Source organism: Oratosquilla oratoria, chromosome 21 (assembly GCF_046742065.1).
Source record: "Oratosquilla oratoria isolate Oo_2021 chromosome 21, ASM4674206v1, whole genome shotgun sequence".
Taxonomy (NCBI): domain Eukaryota; kingdom Metazoa; phylum Arthropoda; class Malacostraca; order Stomatopoda; family Squillidae; genus Oratosquilla; species Oratosquilla oratoria.
Genome location: NC_134797.1, coordinates 17,647,821 through 17,670,806, shown reverse-complemented (window position 1 = coordinate 17,670,806; position 22,986 = coordinate 17,647,821). Strand labels below are relative to the sequence as shown.

General features: G+C 37.2%; 1 protein-coding gene across 1 annotated transcript in view; it reads left to right on the top strand.

Annotated features, from left to right (window-relative positions):
• chm (lysine acetyltransferase chameau) overlaps nt 1–22,986 on the top strand; it is a 92,073-nt gene that overhangs the window by 11,409 nt on the left and 57,678 nt on the right. Inside the window, exons 3-5 of the mRNA XM_076205127.1 lie at nt 2,087–2,232; nt 5,305–5,430; nt 21,922–22,172. Of these exons, the coding sequence (XP_076061242.1) occupies nt 2,087–2,232; nt 5,305–5,430; nt 21,922–22,172 (523 nt within the window). The remainder of the gene's footprint in view (nt 1–2,086; nt 2,233–5,304; nt 5,431–21,921; nt 22,173–22,986) is intronic.

Genomic DNA, 22,986 nt, shown 5'->3' with positions numbered 1-22,986 from the left:
CAGGGATGACCCGTCATCCAGGAGGTGCTAAGATGAGAGGGAGGGTGAAGGGGTGTGGAGTGTATTCAGGGATGGACTGGGTGGGAATGATTTTATGCCTTTTCCTTTTTGGCTACCTCCCTTGTAAAGGGGAAAAAGCCTTGGCATATGTATGTATTATTATTATTTATTTATTTATTTTTATTTTTTTTGTAACAGTTTGCAGTCTTGTATTTTCCTCATGGTTATTGTATGTAAGCAGATTTATGTAGTTTGTCATTGTTTCCATCATGTCATTTAGACATTGGAAAATATTACTTGTACCAATCTTTATGGGACTGTTCTCATTTGTCAAACTTGGATTTTCACCTCTTAGCATTGAAATTAATTTTCCACACTTGACGCTGGTTATATATTTGTAATATATAAAAAAAGATTTATAATAATCTTCGTTATCTATTCTCATGATCTTTGGGTTGTCAGTGATAATGTAAGGGCATTGATGATTCACCGGCAAATGTTGGTGTGGGTCCATATCATACTGATGTTCAAGGAAAGTACCAAGGAGCTGTATGAGGATGAAAACGATAATGAGAAAAGTTATTTTGGTGGATTTTTAATCTGTACGGGTTGGATCTCACTTGTCCATGACACTGCATAACTTTGACACACCACAGGGTGACTTCATTTGATGAAAAAAAATAATTATTGTGCTTTTGAAATGAGATTTGTTTGGGACAAAGAGTCATTCTAGATTTTAATTGTCATAGGCAATGAGTCTCTAAGCCCTGGCCATTTTGGACTTATTATAGACAACTTGTAAAGTTCAATCATTGGATATTGTTTTGACCCAAAACACCACACTCGTCTCCTTGCTCATGGGAGGACAGTAATGGGTTGAAATATTGTAAATTTTCATACTGTGAACTTAGGTTTGTGACTTGCAGCTATAGTCACTACACCAGCAAGGTGCGTCATATGGAGTAATGGAGGGAAGTTGTCATGACTGTGCAGTTTTGGAAAGCAACACTCCACAACCTTTCATTGCATCATCATTCCAAAACAATGAGACCTGTTACCTTCCAGGTGATGTCATTCTCCTTTTACAGCTTTCTTTTGGTACCATTATCATAATTTTTTACCTCCTGAGTTGTTTGTAGTGGAAATGTTAAGTTTTGAGTAAATATGACTGGCTGGAGGGTGCTCATAGTTGAAAACATGCCCTGCATGGTGGAGTTAATGAAGATATTCAGGAATGGGATTTTGTAGTTTGACCAAAAAAACAAAAACAGAAATTGATGCTTCAGATTAGGGAACAAAAACTGATGCCTCTTTTTAAAGAAACATTTAGATACTAATGTTTTATGATTTGTATTGTCCTGTAATACCTTAACTGCAACTAATCATGCATTTAGTCTGTGGGACTCAATATTGATGATGCAGGAATTTAATCTTGCCATCAGTATCAGTATTACTGCTGGACGAATGGTTTATTATTTATTGTTTTTATTGTTTATCTGGTCTTACTCTGCCAGAGTGCTCTATAGATTGCGTATTATATTGGCATTAGATGCTTGCTGGCTGAACGGTATAAAGCATCACCACTTGGGTGAGAGCTCAGGAATGGAAATTGTTTGAGGCTGCATGGTGGCAAGTTTGTAGCAAGGGCATACTACATTCCTTGCTGCAAGGAGTCCTTCATAAGGAAGCATCATCCTAGGCCTCTCTAAGAGGAGGAGTTTGATGTAAAACTGAATGATATTCAAAAAAGATAAGGTGGCTTATAGTGTTAAATATGAACATATCAAAAGCTTTGTAAAATTTTTTGTAGGTGTATGAAAACTGTTAAATTGTATGTGACATTGACACACTAGTTTGTGGAAACTTTGACAAACTGGTGAAAGCACCTATAATAGGTTAGCATGTAAAAAGTAGGTAAACTTTATTTGCTGAAGGTACTGTGTAGTATCTTGTTACAAACTAATATTTTTCATGTTTGAAGCTAAGTTACTGCTGTTCCTTCCCATCTTACACATTCTAAGATTTGGTTATAAAAACTTGGCTTATGCATAAGTATATACAGTTGTATTTTGAATATTTTTCACAGATGAGAAGCAATAGCTCGGAATCAGCAAGTTCAACTAGTGGTTCATCGTCGTCTTCATCCTCTTCCTCCACTTCATCTTCCTCATCTTCATCCTCAGACTCTTCCTCTTCTTCAGATACAGACCAGTCATCTGCAGTATCTACAAGGTTTGATAAAGGCATTCCTATATCAAAACCCATTGTCATTTGGAAGCACTGCAATAGTTATGATTTATTTTTTGAGTTGTCACTTATTTAAAATCATAGATTACATTCATTTCATTGTTTCTATGTTTAGAGTTTTTTATCTTTTATTGGGTAATTCTACAGGAGAAATATAATAAGCCCAATAAAGTGATGAATCTGTTTCATTCTCTTAAGCCATAGTTTCTCCTTATTATTATATATAAATTTGATGGATACACAATAAAGCCAAGAAAAATTCTTTGAATTTGTGTATAGTTTATAAAAATTAGTTCAGAGTATGGATGTGATGGATTGGTTCAGCAAAAACTGGTCCATCAATAGCAAATTTTTTGTTAAGATTTCAATTTATTAGAATAGCAATATAAAATGCACTAAAGAATGAAGCACAATTTCTATCAACCTTCTCTTAGATTGATATCATCTGGTTGCTGTCATTGTTTGCTTCTTGTCACTGCCAATAATGACTGTTAGATCTTCATGTTGTTATTTTGCACTGTTGAATGCAACCATCGTTTGCTGTTTAGCCTTTTTTGCATGTTGCTCTGTTGCTGTTTGTATTGTGCTTGGGAGTCGGCAGCCACTTGTTCCTTGGCAGTTGAGGTTGTTTAGGTGATGAGAAAAATTATAATAAGAATGAGTTTTACATTGGTTTTTATTGATGCTCAACTTATCCAGGGTGCAGCTCTTAACAGAATGTTTGTTGGATTTTGTGTTAAAAAAAATTGTGTGGTTGTTTGTTTGTTTGTGTGTTTACTTAACTCTAGTATATAGGAAGGGAATAGAACAATGTAGGGTCTAGTTTCTTACTCTCTAATAATCATACCTAGCTTCAGTTTCATGTATAGTTCTAACTTAGGATATATCTGTATTTTCCAATTATCATACTTAAATTTCAATTCATGTATTGTTCTAACTTGGGGTATATCACCTAAGCTATTTCAAAGTACAGTCGAACCTCGAAAGCCCGGACTAATTGGGGGAAGGGCGGTCTGTTCATGCGAAAAGTCCGGTCATCGAAAATGTCGCCCTAACACCCGTAGATTTTCGTAGCGGTATACATATAGGTAATGTATGATATGGCATAGAAACACAAGATTAATACTCTAACACTGTAATAATAATACTATAATACTAATAATTCTGTAATAACTGTAATACAGACATGTAAATGTACTGTACATACAGTGTACTGTACTGTATTTTTTTATTACATACACTGTAAATATCGGAAGGTATGCACGCGGGACAGTAGTGACGGCCAGGGTTGCGGCGTTTTCTACACTGCCATGTAGAATGGGAGTGTTGCCATACCGGGGCATACATTTTTCTCGGGCGTGTGCAGACTTTCATAGCAACATATACAGTACTTGTCAAACTTTGACAAAATGTTGGTTCTATTTTCTTTTATTCTTGAATGTATATAAGGCCCCCATGCCCTAACATATTCAGTAAGATATTTAAATTATTTTTTATATTATTATCGTTAAAATAAAGCTGAAACTTTAGCGTAGAATTTTTTTGTACACCGTAAAAACGTATCTTTTGGGGTATGATATTTTATAAGTAACACAATTACCAATAAAAGTCATATTTTGATGTACCATTTATTATTTAATAAGTAGTTGTATGATTTTTAAACAAAAGTTTGAGTTTTTGAATGTTTTTAACAGCCAGCTGATATGTAGAAAAAAATTCCTCATGTCCTTGTGCAGTTGCCACATGCCGCTATTTTACTACGTTTTGGTACAAAATTCTACAAAACGGCAGCCCTGGTGCTAAAAGAAAGCTGAAACTTTAGCGTAGAATTTTTTCTACACCGTAAAAACGTATCTTTTGGGGTATAATATTTTATGAGTAACACAATTACCAATAAAAGTCATATTTTGATGTACCATTTATTATTTGATAACTAGTTCTATGATTTTTAAACAAAAGTTTGAGTTTTTGAATGTTTTTAACAGCCAGCTATGTAGAAAAAATTTCCTCATGTCCTTGTGCAGTTGCCACATGCCGCTATTTTACTATGTTTTGGTACAAAATTCTACGAAACAGCAGCCCTGGTGGCGGCTTGACTGGGCTGGGTTTGAGTACACGTGTACGGCCATCACTGCCCCCTACCGGACAAATAGGGAACTTTCCTTGAAAAGTCCGCCCTTTGTTAATTTCGACCGGTCATACGAGGGTCCGGGCTTTCGAGGTTCGACTGTATTTATGCATCTGTATACACAAATATTTCTTTACATTCTTTAGACATCTAGTCTTTCTCTATTTGGTCTCACGACCTCTTAAAGTCCCCTCCTCCCTAATCAAGAAATGTGTACATGTGTGTGTGTGTGTGTGATTCGTCACAGTTTCGGATCTCTGTTGGACTCATGGTCAACAGCTATTACCTTCCTGGATGAGAACTCAGAGTTCATATATGGTCTGATCTATGGACAATGCTGTGACCTTATACACACACTAACTCTTTGCCCACTGGAGTCAGTGCCAGCTTGCCATGCAGCGATGCTGAAATTTTTCAGCATTGGGCAGGACTCGAACTTGGATCTCTGAATTAACAGTTGATAGTGGTACCACTGCACTGTCAAGGTGTGTATATGTGTGTGTGCATTTGTATAATGTTAGTTTTATTTATTTCATGTATGTTTTCTGTTCACATGTAATCATTATATATTTTGTTTGGTTCTCTATGGTTTAGGCCAGGTATATATGTGTATGAGTGGATGTGTATCAGTTCTTTTCACATACTGCAGTTGGTAAAATGGAGGTCTTTTGCTACCTCTCTTTATTTATTAAATTATAATCAAAATTAACTAGAATAATTTAGTGGTTGCTGTTAAGGACAATGTGGCTGCTGCGTTTTCAGATAGCGAATTTACTTTTCATCATACACTGTGTATAACACATCTATGTGTATACATTTGTGTATGTACCAGTTCGACGGAGAGCTTGTGTACTCAGGCTTGTGTGAGTATGTGCGCACGCTTGTGTACGTACCAGTTCAACGGAGAGCTCGTGTACGTATTGTTGCAGAAGTCGTGCACGGTCCCGCGACGCTTCTACTGACTCTGACTCCCCACAGAAGGCCCCTCCTCCCCCCTCCACAGCACGGGCCAGGGAGGCCCCCACGGCCTCGCGACCTCCTAAATCCAAGACCAGGTACTTGCCTCACTGTACACATTAGGGTAATAGTTAAGATAAATACACGTACAATTTTCAAAATTTTCTTGCATAATGTATACATTTTTAGGGATTATCCATGTTTCTTGTGATAAACATACATATACCAAAGGCTTTTTCCCCCTTACAAGGGAGGTAGCCAAAAAACAAAGGCATAAAAGCCACTCCGACCCATTCCATCCCCACATATTCCACTCCCATTAACCCCTCTCGCTCCCTCTTATCTTGGCAGCTCCTGGATGACAGGACATCCCTGCATCTTGCCCACTGCCCTGGGTCAGAAGCAGTGTCACAAGACACAGCACATACCACAGCAAGGCTACTTCATTAAATTGGTGACACCCCCCTCTCTGTCCCCTCATGAAGAAAAGGAGAAGATGGGAGAAATCACTTCAGGCTGCATCAATTTATTTTTCACACATTCTCCCCCACCCACTCCTTTTCATGCATCACAACATCATCCATACACAACCATTCTCCATTTGCCCTATCTTCTATCTTCTCCCATCCTTCCTCAACAGACATTGCCCTCTTTCCCAATGCCCCTTTTACCCCATCCATCCAACTGATCTTGACTGCTCTTAACTTCTTCAGTACGATAACGCCTACATAGGTGTCATGAGGTGCGAGTAGGTACACGAGGATGCTGGTATTGATGTCTTGATTATATATTTTTTTGTAGTTGTACATGAGTTACCCCAGGATCTTGTGAACTGTTTTGATCACATTGTCTGTGTCTATTATTACTCAATGTAGAAGAGAATGAGTAATACAGCAGTGACTTTATATTTTATAATGTGAGTAGTGTGATACATCGTACATATGGCAGCCTGTGCTGTGTGTGAGAATTTGACTTGTGCTGAAGTGGTTAACAGCTTTCCTCCTATTTCATATATCTGTAATACCTCCCACAGTGCTTTCCTGTCTACACTGTCATAAGCCTTTTCCAAAACCATAAAAGCCCCCAAAACACATCCTTACCTTTTCCTAAAGCTTTCTCACATATCTGTCTTACCACAAAAATCTGATCCACGCAACCCCTACCTGTCCTAAACCCACACTGTTCCTCACCAATTACTCCCTCTGTTCCTCTCCTAATCCTCAATCAAGACCCTCCCATAAGCCTTCCCAACTACACTTAACAAACTGATCCCTTTGAAACTACTACTACACTCACACTTGTCCCCTTTTCCTTTGTAAAACAGAACTATACAGGCATTCCTCCAGTCCTCTGGCACTCTACCCTCTCTTTTTTTTTTAGACATTCTGCAAAACACCCATCCAACCCAGGTACCTTACCTGCTCTCATCATCTTAACAATTGCCTTCACCTTATCTTTCTTTATTTCTCCTCCATTTTCCTCATTCATCACTGTCATTTTCACAGCACTTCCCACCCCAACTACCTTTCCCTCCCTATCCCTTTTCTCTTCTACAACCTTGTTTTCTTCATCATCCCACAACTCACTACTCTTCCTTCTATTTCCTCCTGTCCTCCTTGTTTCACTACCATTTTTGCACACCTTGTGACTCCTTCCTTGAACCATCCCCATTCCTCCTCCACTTCTAGTTCTACTCTATCCTTCACTCCCTCCCATTCCTCTGTCAATTTCTTGTACTCCTTTTCTTTCTCATTTAAGCAGTTTACTCTAAGCACTTCCCAACCTTCTGTCCTTTTCCTCTTTCTCCATCTATCCTCCACTCTCAACTTCCACCAAAAAATATCTGATATTCCCCCACTCTCTCCCCTTAGAACATGTACATCCTTAACTCTTCGTACTATTCTCCTTGTTACCACTATATAGTCCATTAACACCCTATCTACCACCCTTCTATCCACCACTCTCTCCCATGTGTTCTTACGCTATCATCAGTTCTCTTTCTAAACACATATCCACCATCAACTCTCCACTACAAAATTTTCCTTGAACTCCACACTTTCCAACCACTCCATCCATTGGTTCATTTCCTACCCTAGCATTAAGGTCTCCTAATACCACTATATTTACATTTCCCCCTAAACCCACTATGCACTCATTTAAATCTATCCTTTTCTATACACTTTCTCACTACCAGGCCCATATGCATTTACAAAAACCCATATCTCCCTTCCCAGTTTCACCTTCATCCACATTAACCTTGAAGAAGCCTTTTTCCACTCCACCACATGTTTACCTATCTCTTCACTTACTAGTATAGCCACCCCTTCTCTCCCTTGTCCTCTCTTCACTCCTAACGCACACCCAACTACACTCCCAAACTCAAACTCACCCCTCCCTTTCAACTTAGTTTCACTCAATGCCAACACATCCATCTTTCTTATTACAAATATCCATGCACATTAAAAGACCCAAACCTTAGGGTTCTGGTTGGAAAACTCCCAGACCCTCTTATGCCTTTTTGTTTTTTATTTTATATATATATATATATATATATATATATATATATATATATATATATATATATATTTATTTATTTTATAGGTATGTACCCCTTGGGGCTAGATGGAGAGGGATGCCTAGTCCTATCACCATCCCATTTTTTTGCCTTGTACGACTCAAGTAGGAACACTTGGTGGCAATATTCTTTTCCCCCGCCACATAGTGCATACCAAAAATGAAATATAGGTCCCTACTGATTTATGTATGCTTGATATTGCTAATAGAGGCAATTTTTTATTTTCTTGTGTATCTATTATGCACTATGGATATTGCAATCAGGAATAAGTCATAGAAATATATGCTTTATGAAAGAAAACCATGAAAATTGCATACACAAATTTTAACCATTACCCACATTAGTGCCAGGGCATGACCACACAAGCTTCTTCCCAATCCATTGTGTATGGTAATATTTGCACAATGGTGTTTTATTTTGAATGTGTAGACATGCATGGAATTTTCGTGTGATATACAGAGTAAGTAGCATAAGTCTGATTGGACAACATATCACCCGTTCATCCATACCTAATGCCACATGGATTTCATACAATGTTTTCAACATAATTATAATTTTTGTGAAATATATATCGAAAACATGTCTGTGTGTGTGATGGAACTCCTAACCTTTTCTCACTGATATTTATTTTATGAACTTGGAAAATATTTGTGTATTTGTTCTGTATGATGCAGCAGGGGACGGATGATTCTTCATAAATTGCTGAGATGGGAAAGGTGTTAATTGGGTTCTGATATTTATGGTATGGGTGCATACTTTGATTCAGCCTTATAAAGGGAAAAGGGCTTTCAGTATATACAATATGTGTGTGTGTGTGTATTATTTTCCCAGACTATGGTGTATTTTGTGAATGGGGTAGTGTGGACTGGTGCTAGTTTTATTTCCTGTATTCATACTACATGTATGTAGTGTTTGCATAGGAATTAGAGCAGCTCTATGATTTTGATACCATTGATATTTATTCCCACTATGTTTAAAGTGCATACGTTTTCTGTTTATATGTTTTTGCAAATGTGTGTTGATGTGTGGTAATCTCATGCAGGTCTAATTCTATGTATATTGGTTTGTGCTGTTGAGTGTGGTGTATGTGAAATGGACCTATGAGTATAGCGAGTTCTCCTTATATGGTAATTCATTATCCGGTAAATTCACAGTTACGGTATTTAGTAATTACTACCCTCGATTCTATTTACGGTAAGAAAAAAATCACAGATACAGTATCCGCTAGATATTTTGAAGAGGAAAGAGCAGGGAGAAGGTACGTCTGCTATAACCTATTATTACATGTTATAATGGGTTCAGTATATGGTAATTTCAATTTGCGCTAAGGTTTTCAGGAATGCATATGTACCATATAATGAGGACTTACTATAGTATGTGTTGCATTAGATAGGTGTGTGAGGAAAGGTCAGAAAGAAGTGAGATAGTAATAAAGACTTTCCGGACACCTCTGGGTGAACTCATAACACTTAATGCAACAACACATTTTTTTCCTACTAAAGAAAAGAAACTAATTAGAAACAGACACCATTAAAGAAAACTTACAACATCACAAACATCTACATACCACCCTCTACATCAGCTCCCTTGGGAAACACCCCTCAATTCCAGCCTTTCAACACATGAATGTGCACCACCTAATTTGGCTGAATCACAGACAGCGGACCAAGGAGGAAACAGAATACTAGAGTAACTCACCAGCCATACACATTAAAGTTCAGTTAACACCCCACCAGACAACCTCACAAACACAGGCAACAAGTAAATTCTCCAGACATAACCGTATTCTCATCCTTCTCCAAACTCAAACACGGGAAACCATACATGACCTGATTCCTACCAGCCTGTTTCAGCATAGAACACAGGCACAATCAACTGAAAAAACACCAACAGCATACTACTCAAACATGTTCAACAACTTACCACCTGCACCACACAACACATCCATTCAAAAACAAACACACTCAAATCAACAACAAGCACCTCAATACTTTTATGTATAAAAGTTAATTTTTAGACCCTGTGTATAAAAAACACACCTTAAGGAATTTTTTTTTTTAGAGCTAGAAATAGGTCTTATACACTGGGATATACTTAATTGGTATTCCAAATCTTTTATTTTCATTACCAAGACTATCATTTGTTGAGTTTACTCATATTCTTTATTGTTTTTGTCATATCTTATAATACTTTCTTCATTACTTCATTTATTGTAGACAGTTGTATTGTATCTGAATCCACATTTTTATTTTGTTAATAATTTTACAATAATATCCTGTTCCTGTTCAGGTTGAGTACCGAGTTGTAAACAACCTCCATCAATCAGCTGCCATGTCTGTCAACTGATGTCGCTTTCACCTTCCGTATATATATATTTATATATATATATATATATATATATATATATATATACATACATACATATACCAAGGCTTTTCCCCCTTCCAAGGGAGGTAGCCAAAAAGGGAAAGGCATAAAAACACTCCCACAAATTTCATCCCTAGATGAATATATATATATATACACACACACACAGACATGCGCACACACACACACACACACACATATATACACATTATTTTTTCTGCTCTGTGCTTTACACTGTTTCAGTTTCCATTTCTTTAAATGACAGTACCCCATATTTTTCCCTGATACCACTATAACCACTTATTAGGCCTTTCCTTGTTGACTTATCTTATTGTGGAGTGAAGACATTTTTCCTTAACAAAGGCTGACAAGTAATTGTGTGTGTGTATTTACCTAGTTGTAGTATACAGGAAAGGAGGAACACATGTTGGGTCCTGTGTCTTGTTCACTGATTTTATTTTATCATACCTAGCTTCAAATTTATATACAATTCCAACTTAATATACTGTATATCCTTAATTTCCAGTTTTCATACAGTACTACCTCTCATTAACGGACATTAATTAGCTGTGTTTGCGGTGTTTTCGCTGTGTTTTCAGTGTTTTTTGGTGCTGTTGTTTAGTGCTGTGCAATCACTATGCCGCCCAAAAACCACTCCAAATCAACAGATTATTCACATCAACGGACACCATTCCCCTTTAAGTCCGTTAATGAGAGGTAGTACTGTATTTAGATTTGAACTCGTGTATTGTTTGAGCTTGGGCTATATCACTTCCTAAGCTATATCAAGTATTTATGCATCTATATGGAAAACTGTATTTCTCCACATCCTTTAGACTTGTGGTCTTTGTTTATTTGCTCCCATGATCTCTTAAACCCTTCCCATCTTTAATCAAGAGATCTCTTCTGTCAGTGCAATCTATCCCCATCAGTGACCTAAATACTATAACACTGGGGAACACTCATTTTGTTGCATTTAAAAAAAGACTTTTCTATAGTCAACTTGAGTGTGCTGATTTCAAATCTGAAGTCGGGTTTTGTCTGCAAGCTACAGATTTTATGCAATTTGACATTTTTATTTATTTTTTAAATTTTCGTTATTATAGGAAATTGCAATATCAGCCACAATTCTTTTGTTCACTTGAATCTTAAAACAGTATGAAAGCCATTTCTGTACATTTATTAAGGCAAAAGAAACAGAACATTAACAGAACATCTATCCCAAAGTTAGATTAGCATCCTTCAGAACATCACCACAGCTGATGGAAACTTATCAATTTCTTTGTGTATTTTTTTCAGGCAGGAATTTGCGTTTGTAACTTTTGCGTTTGTACATTTCATCTGGGCAATTTCGTTTAATGCTCCAGCAGTAGTCAGCCATCATACTTTTGTCCCAGCGCCCTTGGTAGCGTTCTTCCATGATCTTTAGGTCTTGGTGGAATTGTTCTCCTTGTTCGTCACTCACAGCCCCCAGGTTGTCAGGGAACTGATCAAGGTGGCTGTTCAAAAAATGAAGCTTGATGCTCATGTTGCACCCGAGATCACGAAAAGCGAGGAGCATTCTGTTCACAAGTTCACTGTAGTTCTCCGCCTTATTGTTTCCAAGGAAGTTCTGAACGACTGCCACAAAGGATAACCATGCTGCCCTTTCTAAAGCGGTCATCTTAGCAACAAACTGATCATCACGAATTAGGGTTCGAATCTGTGGGCCATCAAACACGCCTGCTTTGATCTTCTCAAATGATAACCCTGGTAAAGCTGTGATGATGTGTTGGAAACATTCACCTTCGGTTTCCAGTGCCTTGACAAATTGTTTCATCAAACCTAATTTGATGTGAAGAGGAGGAAAGATGATCTTATCTCTGTTTACAATTGGGTCTTGTATGATATTTGGCATGCCTGCTTCAAGGGTGTCACGAATAGGCCAGTCCTTCTGGACCCAATGTCTGTCTCGTGCTCGGCTGTCCCACATACAGAGGAAACATGGAAACTTGGTGAAACCTTTCTGTTGTCCAAGAAGAAAGTTGACCATCTTTAAGTCTACACAAATTATCCAATTGTGCTCATGATACTTTAATAAGTCCATGACCATTCTCATATCATCATAGTCTTCCCGCAAATGCACTGAGTGACCGACAGGTACTGCTCCATAAACATTGCCATTATGTAAAAGAACACACTTTAGACTGCGTTTTGAACTGTCTAAAAAGAGTCTCCATTCAGCAGGACTATAGTAAGGTACACCCAGTTCTTTGAGAAGCCCTGGGATGTCATGGCAGTAAACAAACTGTCTGTCTTTTGAAAAGAAGGTCACAAAAAGCTGGTCATGCTTTCTGAAATATGATACTTTAACAGAGTGATCAACAAGATTTCTGCCTTGTAATCTTGATGCCAAAAGCTCTGCTGCTTTCTTTGAAAGACCTAAATCCCGCACTAAATCATTCAGTTCAGCCTGGGGAAGAGGCTTAGGGACGGGGAAAGGTTCAGTGTCTGAAGAACAGTCCTCCGATTGTGAACACTTTTCTGACAATTCACTGTCACAACTGTCTTGCTGGCTTGTATCATGTCCAATGTCTTTATCGTCCAATGAAGGCAAGCCTTTGAAAACTGGAACAGGTACTTCTTCAGAGTGCGGAACAGGCCGAATAGCTGAGGGAATGTTCGGATACGTAATCTTATGTCGGTTTTTCTTCCCAACACCCGTTGTGTTTACCATGCAGAAATAACAGTCAGTTACATGGTTGGTGGGTTCGCGCCAAATCATTGGAACTCCAAAAGGCAGACCTTTGCGTTTTCCTTTGGTCCAGTCTCGAAGCATTTCCTCACAATTGTGGCACACAACATGAGGAGCCCATTGCTTGTCTTGATCACCAAGATGAACTTCAAAATATGCCTTGTAGGCACGCTTGACGAACGAGGATATGTTACATCTCTGACGATTGAGTGTGTAGCATCCACATATGTAGCAGAAGGCATCAGGCTTGTTTCTGCAATGATGTCTCATTCTGGAAGCCATGTCTGAACTGAAACAAAAGAAGAATGATCAAAATATTATAAGCTATCTATATATATGGACGTTAAAATGCTTATACATGGTTTACGCAAGTTTACATATGTACAATTTCATTAACCTCAAATTGCATACAAACTAGAGCTTGTAGAGAAAAACTAATTTCAGATTTGAAATCAGCGCCTAAAACTCTTTCAAAATCCGTTAAAATATCCAATGCAACTCAAAGTTACTGAAAAAGTGTTCCCCTGTGTAATCGTATCACCTCTTACTCTTCAATCTTTCAAAGTTGGCAGACCCAGTGCTTTCAGTCTCTCATATGGTTTATCTGCCAGACTGAAGACCAGTTTGGTTGCTGCCCTTTGTATGCTCTCCATCTTGCTTATATCCTTCACTCTGTGTGAGGACCATACAACTGACACATATTCCAGTCTTGGAAGTATCAGAATTCTGATGAGTTTTTTCGTCATCTCTTCATCCACATAGTAAAACAGCACTTTGATATTCTACAGTAGTCCATATCTCTCCCACAATCCTGCTGATAGGTCTGTCAGGTGACAGGTTGTCTGTTATCTGCACTCCCAAATCTTTCTCCATTTTTGCTTTTGTAATGGGTTTCCTTTCCAAGGAATAGTTTTATGGATGGTCTTTTGCCACTATTGCCCATATCCAGTGTTTTGCATTTTTTGTTATTGAATTTTATTTCCCACTCTTGGCTCCATGCAAAAATAGTGTCTACAGTAAAAGCTCTCTTATCCGGCATCAATTGGACCATAGGCATGCCGGATACTCGAAAATTCCGGATACTTGAAGGGGTTGCTAAAGTAAGTGAGGGGGTACAGAAATATGTCTACAATCACCCCCCTTTACTCACTATTAATGTCAGTTAACATATAGTATCACATACCGTAACATAAACAAAGCATCACATGATTGCGGCCACACCACCTCACTCACCACCATACAGTTCATCATTAGACACTAACCTTCTCTGTATTTTTCTGAAGGGGTTACTGAAATAAGTGAAGGGTTACAAAAACACTATGTCTACAATCAACTCATTTTACTCACTATTAACATCATTTAACATAACATAAACATTTAACTTAACATAAAAAAGCACATAAACAAAACCACCTCACTTGTCAACACCCAGTTCATCACTCCAGTTTATCACTATCCTCTGTACTTGTTTGCCTCTCTTTCTTTCCCTTACAACCTACTTTAAAATAGTTTATGTCAGCTTGTTTGTAGCTCTTTCCTCTTTGCAATAAAAACTCATTCTGCTTCCTTATTCCATGCCGAGTCTTGAATCGGTGTAGCCAACCATCTGAGAACTGGCATGTTTCCGCTTCACCCATCTTCTTTGCTAGGTTGCGCCCTTTTTCTTGCAACATGGGGCCTGTTATTGATACTCCTTCAGATCTTTTCAGGCAAAACCACTAGTACAACACTTTGTCAATCATGTCCCCACGCTGATATTGTAAAATGTGACAGTTTTCAGCAGCTTTTGGGGTATCTGTCCCCTTCATAAACTCATGTAACTTCTTCGATGATTTTTTTCATCATCCCTTCATCCATAGAGTGGATACAGTAGTCTGTAGTAGCCCATATTTCTCTCCCACAATCCTGCTCATGTCTGTCAGGTGACAGGCTGTATTCTATTAACATTCCCAAGTCTTGCTCATCTTTTGCAATTGTAATGGTTTCACTTTCCAAGGAATAGTTTAAGGGTGGCCTTTTGCCACTATTACCCATTTCTAGTACTTTACATTTTTTGGGGGTATTGAACTTAATTTCCCATTCTTGGCTCCATGCAAAAACATTGTCTAGACCTTTTTTCAATAGTCTACCATCCTCCTCATTTTTCACTCTTCTCATGATTATTGTTCCTCCCATCATGTCATTGACATAGACAAGAAACGTTATAGGGGCAAACACTGAACCTTGTGGAACTCTGCTTGTTACTGCTCTCTATCATAACATCTTATCCTTTACAACTGTCTTCATGTATCTTTCTTTCAAAAAGTCTTTCATCCATTGTAGTAGTTTGCCATTCCCTCCAACATGCTCCAATTTCGACATTAGTCAACTGTGAAGTAATTTGTCAAATGCCTTTTCTAGGTCAAGGTTCATGCAGTTCACCCACCCCTCTCTCTCTCTCTTGCAGTGCATCAATCAGTTGAATAAAAGTTGAAAAGATTCAGCACATCGTGACTTTCTAGATCTGAAGCCAAATTGACGATGTCAGAATGTTCATCTTTTCAAGATATTTAGTCCATTGATCTTTCACAACCCTTTCACATAATTTCACCATTGTGGTGGTTAATGATACTGGTCTATAATGTAGTGGTGTCTCCTTGTTTCTACCTTTGTAAATTGGCACCATGTTTGCCCTTTTCAAATCAGGTGGCACAATGCCTTCATTCAGTGAACATGTAAGAAGACTTTGGATCTTGTCTGCCAGTTGTTCCCTACATTCTTTAAGTATCCAGTTTTAGATCCTGTCAGGTCCTGAAGCTTTTGTCACATCCAACGATCCCAAGAGATTAACCACTTTCCTCAGTTTTACTTTTATATCTGCTAAACCTGTTTTTTGTTGCTCCCCATACTTTTCTCTAAAAAAATGTTCTCATGTGTGTGTGTGTGTCTGTTTGCATGTGTATATGTGTATATACGTGTGTATTTACCAAACTGTAGTACAGTGAGACCTCTCATTAACGGACGTTAATCAGCTGTGTTTGTGGTGTTTTCGCTGTGTTTTCGGTGTTTTTGGTGCTGTTGTTTAGTGCGTGCAATCACTATGCCACCCAAAAACCACTCCAAAACACCAAAAACACAGCGAAAACACCACAAACACAGCTAATTAATGTCCGTTAATGAGAGGTCTCATTGTATACAGGAGAGGAGCAACTCTCATTAGGTCTGATCGTCTACTCTCCAATCTATCATATCTATCCTCAGATTTTAAAATTCCATCTGTCATTAACAAGCCATATAAATTGTTAGTTCATCCACATTTGGAATGTGCTGTTTCCTTATGGTCACCGAATCTCATTAAAGATATTGATAGATTGGAAAAAGTACAATGATGAACCACAAAACTTTTTCCAAATATCAGAAATAAGTCATACAAAAATTGACTAAAACATGAATCTATTTTCCCTGAAAAGCATTGACTTGGGTGATTTGATACAGGTCTTTAAAATTCTAAAAGGAACTGACATCAAAAGTGATGAAATTTTCACACTGAATGCAAATCAGACAAGAAATAAGGGTCTCAAACTGTCAGGAACTAGATTTAATTTGGAAGTGGGTAGAAACAATTTTACCAACTAAGTAGTAAATGAATGGAATAAACTTCCCGCAGAGGAGGTGCAATGTAGTACAGTTCAAAGTTTTAAGATTCATTTAGATAAACAGATAAGTAGTATGCTGTAATGCATGCCATTTATTATAGAGTATTATAATGTTTACTCTCTAGCATCTATTTATTTACTTATTTATTTATTGACTTTATTCAGTATTTTTTCCCACATCCAACTGAGTTATGGACCAAAAGGTCTTCTGTCAGCATGGTCTTCCTTTGTAATTTATGTACTGTTCCAACTGAATCTGTAATTTCCAGTTGTCATATTTAGATTTAAATTCATGTATTGCTCCAGTTTGGGTTATATCACCTAAGCCATTCCAAGTATTTATGCATCTATATGGAAAGCAGTATTTTTTCACAACCTTTTGACATATAGTCTTCCTTAATTTGTTCTCATGAACTTAAAAACCCTCTTATCCCTAATCTTGACATGTCTTCTGTTAGTGTAATTTAGCCCATTTAGTGACCTGAATATTGTAATATCACCTTGTTCTTCAATCTTTCAAAGTTGGCATACCCAGTATTTTAGTCGTACCTCATGGTTTATTTGCCATGCTGGGAACTAGTATTTTAGTCATACCTCGTTGTTTATTTGCCAGGCTGGGAACTAGTGTGATTGCTGCCCTTCGTAATCTTTTGATGTTGTTTATATACTACCATATCACTGATGCATATTCCAGTCTTGGGCAGATCAGGGTTTCAATGAGTTTTCTCATTATCTCTTCATCCATATAGTGAAAAGCCATGTTATTCTTCTGCAGCAGTCTGTACATCTCCCCCAGTCCTACTCATATTTCTGTCAGGTGTTTTTTAAATCAACATTCCTAAATCTTTCTCCTCGTTTACTTTTGTAATGAGTTTAATTAAAGATGGTCTTTTGTAGCTATTGCCAATTTCCAGTACTTTATATTTTTTGGTATTGAAATTCATGTCCCATACCTGGCTTCATGCAAAAATAGTGTCTAGATTTTCCTGCAATAGACCAAAGTCCTCTTTGTTTTTCACTCCTCGTGATTTTTGCCTCATCAGCAAATGTGTGTATTTACCTAGTTGTATTTACCTAGTTGTATTTTACGGGAAGGGGAGCTATGCTCGTGGTGTCCCGTCTTCATATCTCATTTTATCTAAACTATTTTTAAATTCATGTATTGTTTTTGCACACACCACTTTCTCATCTAACTTGTTCCAACTGTCTATTACTCTGTGAGGAAAGCTGTTCTTTTTCAAATCTCTTCTATAGCTGTCTTTTTTTATTTTCTTTCCGTGTCCTCTTGTATTTCTGTCATCCCATTTTATCAGATTCTCTCTATCAGTAATTTCTATGCCTTTCATGATTCTGTAAATAGCTATCAAATCTCCTCTCTCTCTTCTTTGCTCTAGTGTCTGTAGTTTAAGTTTTTGTAGTCTCTCTTCATATGATAGTTTTGAGAGTGTTGGTGCCAATTTTGTAATTGCTCTTTGTATTCTTTCAAGTTTTTTTATACATTTTTTTTGTACATGGTGACCATATCGTTGCTGCATATTCCAATCTTGGTCTTGTCAGGGTGATTAGGATTTTCCTCACCATTTCTTCATCCAGGTATGTAAATGCCACTTTGATTGTTCTTATTAAATTATAAGTTTCTCCAAAAATCTTATTTATATGTTTCTCAGGTGACATATTATTCATAACAATGACTCCCAGGTCCTTCTCATTTTCTACTTTTTTTATTCCTTCTTCTCCCAAATTATATGATCCTGTTATTCTGTTTTTGCTTTTTCCAAATTCCATTATACTACACTTTTTTGTATTGAACTCCATCTCCCACTTCCTACTCCATTCTTGTACTTTATTTAGATCTCTCTGTAGTGATTCACAATCTTCTTCAGTTTTCACTCTTTTCAGTAGTTTTGCATCATCTGCAAAGAAGCTCATATAGCTTTCAATTCCTTCATCCATATCATTAATATATATAGCAAACATTATTGGGGCCAGAACGGGACACCGCTTATTACTTCATTCCATTTTGAGTGCTGGTCTCTTATCACTACTCTCATTTTTCTTTCTTGCAAAAAGTCTTCCATCCAATTTAGCAATTTACCTTGTATTCCTCCTTCATATTCTAATTTCTTAAGCAACTTCTTATGTGGTACTTTGTCAAAAGCTTTTTTTAGGTCTAGAAATGCACAATCAGCCCATCCATCTCTTTCTTGTATTATATCTATTAGCCTTGAATAGAAACATATTAAATTGGTGACGCATGATCGTCCTTGTCTGAATCCAAATTGCCTTGGATTTAGTACGTTGTTTTTTTCCAAGTATTTTACCCATCTACTTTTGATAATTCTTTCACAAATTTTTGCTATTGTACTTGTTAGAGAGACTGGTCTATAGTTGGTAGGTTCTTCTTTATTTCCTCCTTTATATATAGGTACTATATTTGCTTTTTTCCAATCTTCTGGAACTTTTCCTTCTTTTAAGGAACTGCTTATTATGCTATGTATTTTGTCTGCCAGTTCATTCCTGCATTCTCTCAGAATCCAGTTTGCTATTTCATCTGGCCCATGCGATTTTCTGACATCAAAATTACCCAAGTGTGTCAATATTTCATTCTTTGTTACTTCTATTTCTTCCATAGGGGGGACTTTTTCTTTCCACTCAATCTCTTCAGGTTGTATATTTTCCCTTGTAAACACTGATTTAAAATGTTTGTTCATAATTTCTGCCATTTCCATTTCCTCAGTGTATTCAACTCCTCCTTGTCTTAATTTCTCCAAGTCTTGTTTGTTTTTCAGTTTATTGTTTACAAATCTGTAGAATAGTTTTGGTTGATCTTTACACTTTTCTATAACATCTTTTTCATATTTTCTTTTTTCCTCTCTGCACTTTTGTACATATTCATTTCTATAACAGGTATATATTTTCCATTTTTCAGGTCTGTCTTTTTTCCATCTGGTCCAGGCTTTGTCTCTTTTGTCTTTTAACTCCCTACAGCTTTTGTTGTACCAGCATTTTACATATTCTTTTTCTTGTTTTTGTCTTGGGACATACTTTTCCACTCCTTTTTTGTAAATTTTTGTCAAAATATTCCATTTCTCTTCCACTGATGTTTCTTCTTTGTATATTTCTTCCCAGTTTTCTTGTTGGAAGAATTCTCTTATTTTATCAAAGTTTGTTTTTTCATACATCATTCTTCCTTTTCTATATTGTTCATTTCTTTTCATATATTTTTCTTCATTAAGTTCCAGTTCAATCAATATGTGGTCACTTTTACCTATTGGTGTTTTATATTCAATCTTGTCCACTATTCTAGGTTCAGATGTAATTATTAAGTCTAGTCTCGATGGCTCTTCTTCATTTCTATACCTAGTGTTCTCTTGTATCCATTGTGTCATTGAATGGTCAGTAATCATCTCAAGTAGAGCATTTCCCCATGAGTCATCACCACTCTTTACTGTCATTTCTTCCCAGCAGATTTCTTTGCAATTAAAGTCGCCCATCATAACTATTCTTCCTCCGTCTTCCATTATTTTAGTTAATGCTATCTTTGTGTCCTCTAACATACTTTTATGTTCACTCTCCTCCCATGAGGTTGTTTTCGGAGGCACATAATTGATCACAAATTTTCTGCTCTTCTTATCTCGGTCTTCCACTTCTATCATAATCATCTCTACTGTATTCTTTCCATATATGACACCTTTCACGTTTATATCCTTCTTAGTCAGGAACATAACTCCACCCCCTTGTTTTTTCTTTCTGTTTCTAATCCAATAATTGTATGCATCATGTCCTACACTGTTGGGTGGTAGTGGGCCTTTTAATTTTGTTTCTACAATTCCCATTATGTCCGGTTCTTTTTCTTTCAAATAATCATTCAGTTCATTCAATCCTGTTATCAATTCATCTATATTTGTGTAAGACGCTCTTAGTTTTCTGCCACTTCCATTGTGTTCTCTGTTTCCCTTATGTTTTTCTTTTGTATGTCGAACTGCTTTATTTTCATGTTCACTACTCTCCAATAGAATCTCTCTTTCTCTGACTCCGTTCTTTCCTCGTTTTTTGCCTTAGCTTCAAGTCTTTTTTGCTTTTCTGCCTCTCTTTCCTCCTTATTCATTTCTCTTTTTATCCATACCTTTTTATATTGATCATTTGTTGCTAGTTTCCCTGTTTTGGATAGAATTTTCTCTGCCGTTGTTTGTGACCTGAATTTAATCTTAATTGGTCTGGTCTTATCTGTACTATATTTTCCGAGTCTGAATTTTTCCTCAATTTCCTTTATAATATCTGGTTCATCTTCCTGGACTAATTTTAATAAACTGCTTACTCTTTCATTTTCCTCCTTGATTCTTGCGGTTCTATCTGGGTTATGTTTCTCTTCCATTCCTAATATAATTATACATTTCTTTTTGTCAGCTAATTCTCTTACTATATTCTCCTTCTGTCTCATCACTTTAATAACTGAGTCTTCATTATGTTCTTTCAATTGCTGTTTGACTATGTCAGTGAATGAAAGCTTATTCCCTTCTTGGGTTGTTCTCCAATTTTTAGCTTCTTTAGCTATTGTCTCTCTGTTTTCATTACTATTCTTAAATTTCTCATTCTCCTCCTTTACATTTCTTAACTGTCTTTTTAGGTCCTCTATTTCATCAGTTAAGTTTCTGTTTGCCTTCTCTAGTTGTTCCAACCTTTCAATTCTCTGGAAAATGGAGTCAACATTACCTAACCTACTTTCCAAGTCCTCGATCACCTTATCAACTCTCTCCTCTAGTCTTATCAGTCGGGGGGGGGGGGGTTGTGTCCCCCCACCCTCTTTAAATCCCTGGAACATATTCTCGTCACTTTCTACTGTATTGCTCCTCTCTATACTTCTAATCTTTACATTTTTATTAGACATTTCATCATCGCTCAGTCTTTTGTTTACCTTTCGCTTGTCTGGCTGGGCCAAGTCTACTCCCTCCTCATTTCCTTCCATTTCCCTCAGTAATCCCTCCCCTTTTCCTCTTTCCCTACTTTCCCACTACTCCACGAGCAATTTCCCCCCCACCCTGTAAAAACACTAGGCACTTCTCTTTGCGTTGGGATCCACAGACTTCAGTTTTCTTCAGAACGTCATCCAAGCCGTCCATTCGCTGAAGTGTGTGTGTGTGTGTGCATGTGTGTAAATGTTTGTGTGTTCAGTAAAAAATTATAGTCATTGAGTATATCCAAACAGGTGAAGTTCATGGAGATTAAGAGGTAAAGGAAAGGAACTTTACATGTAGTAATTATATTAATTTGTCCTCAGAGCTTCTTCAGAGTCTGAACCTGAAGTGCCAAATAAACGAGGGCCTAAGACAAGCGCCACCACCCTCCCTAAGCAACCAGGAAACAATGCACAGGGAACAGCTCAGCGAAAAGGAGCTCCAAAAGTAGGACAACGGAATGCCAATCAAAGCGGACCACAGAAGTTGCAGAGTAAGGCCAATACACCGCAATCACAGAAAAATGCAAAGAATCTACCTCAGAATAAGAAAACGAGTGCACAGGGGAAAAAAGGTGGGGCAGAAAGTATTTCTTATTGATATTCTATGTATTTTTTTATATCTGCCTCAAGTTGAACACCATTTTATTTTGAGTTTCACCTTAGATGGTATTAAGGTTTTGGCAAGAGGCACTTTGGTGCATCTGAAGCTGTCCCTTTTCCTTTGTATGTTTACACATATAGGGCAAATGGGATTCACTGATGACTATTTGGCAGTGAACATGAGCTTGCTTGCTCAAGTTCCTGTGATGTCACAGGAACTTACTGTCACTTGCTTTGGCTGTCTGATCAGAGAAAGCAAAGGCCACAGCCAAGTGCATCTGTGCATTGACACTAATAACAATCCATGTATGTCGACGTGAGATCTGGTTACCGTAGTTATAATGATTCTATTAACAGTTTCTAACTGCTTATAGACCATTCATGGTAGCTTGGCATGGGAGGCAACTTTGATGATATTAATTTGGTAGAGATGATTTCTCTGGAAATATGTATGTGTGCTCTTTCTTTTTAATACAATATCACTTTTTGAAAAGAAGGTTTTGGTAAAGTGCATTATTGTTATAGTGACTACTACACTAATGGTTTTTCTTAAGTGGCTTTCCCACTATTACCTTTCACGTTAATCTCCCACTCCTTCCTCTTTTCAGTATTTTCAAATTCATTTTTGTGCCTTTTTACACTTCATTATTTTTTCATGCCATGCTCCCCTCCTGTTATGTCTCCCTTCCCACCTTTCTCTTTTTTTATTTTATTTAATTTTATTTACTTGTTTTTTTAGATATATTTTCATATATCTATTCCACCTCCCACTTACCTCCTCTCGCT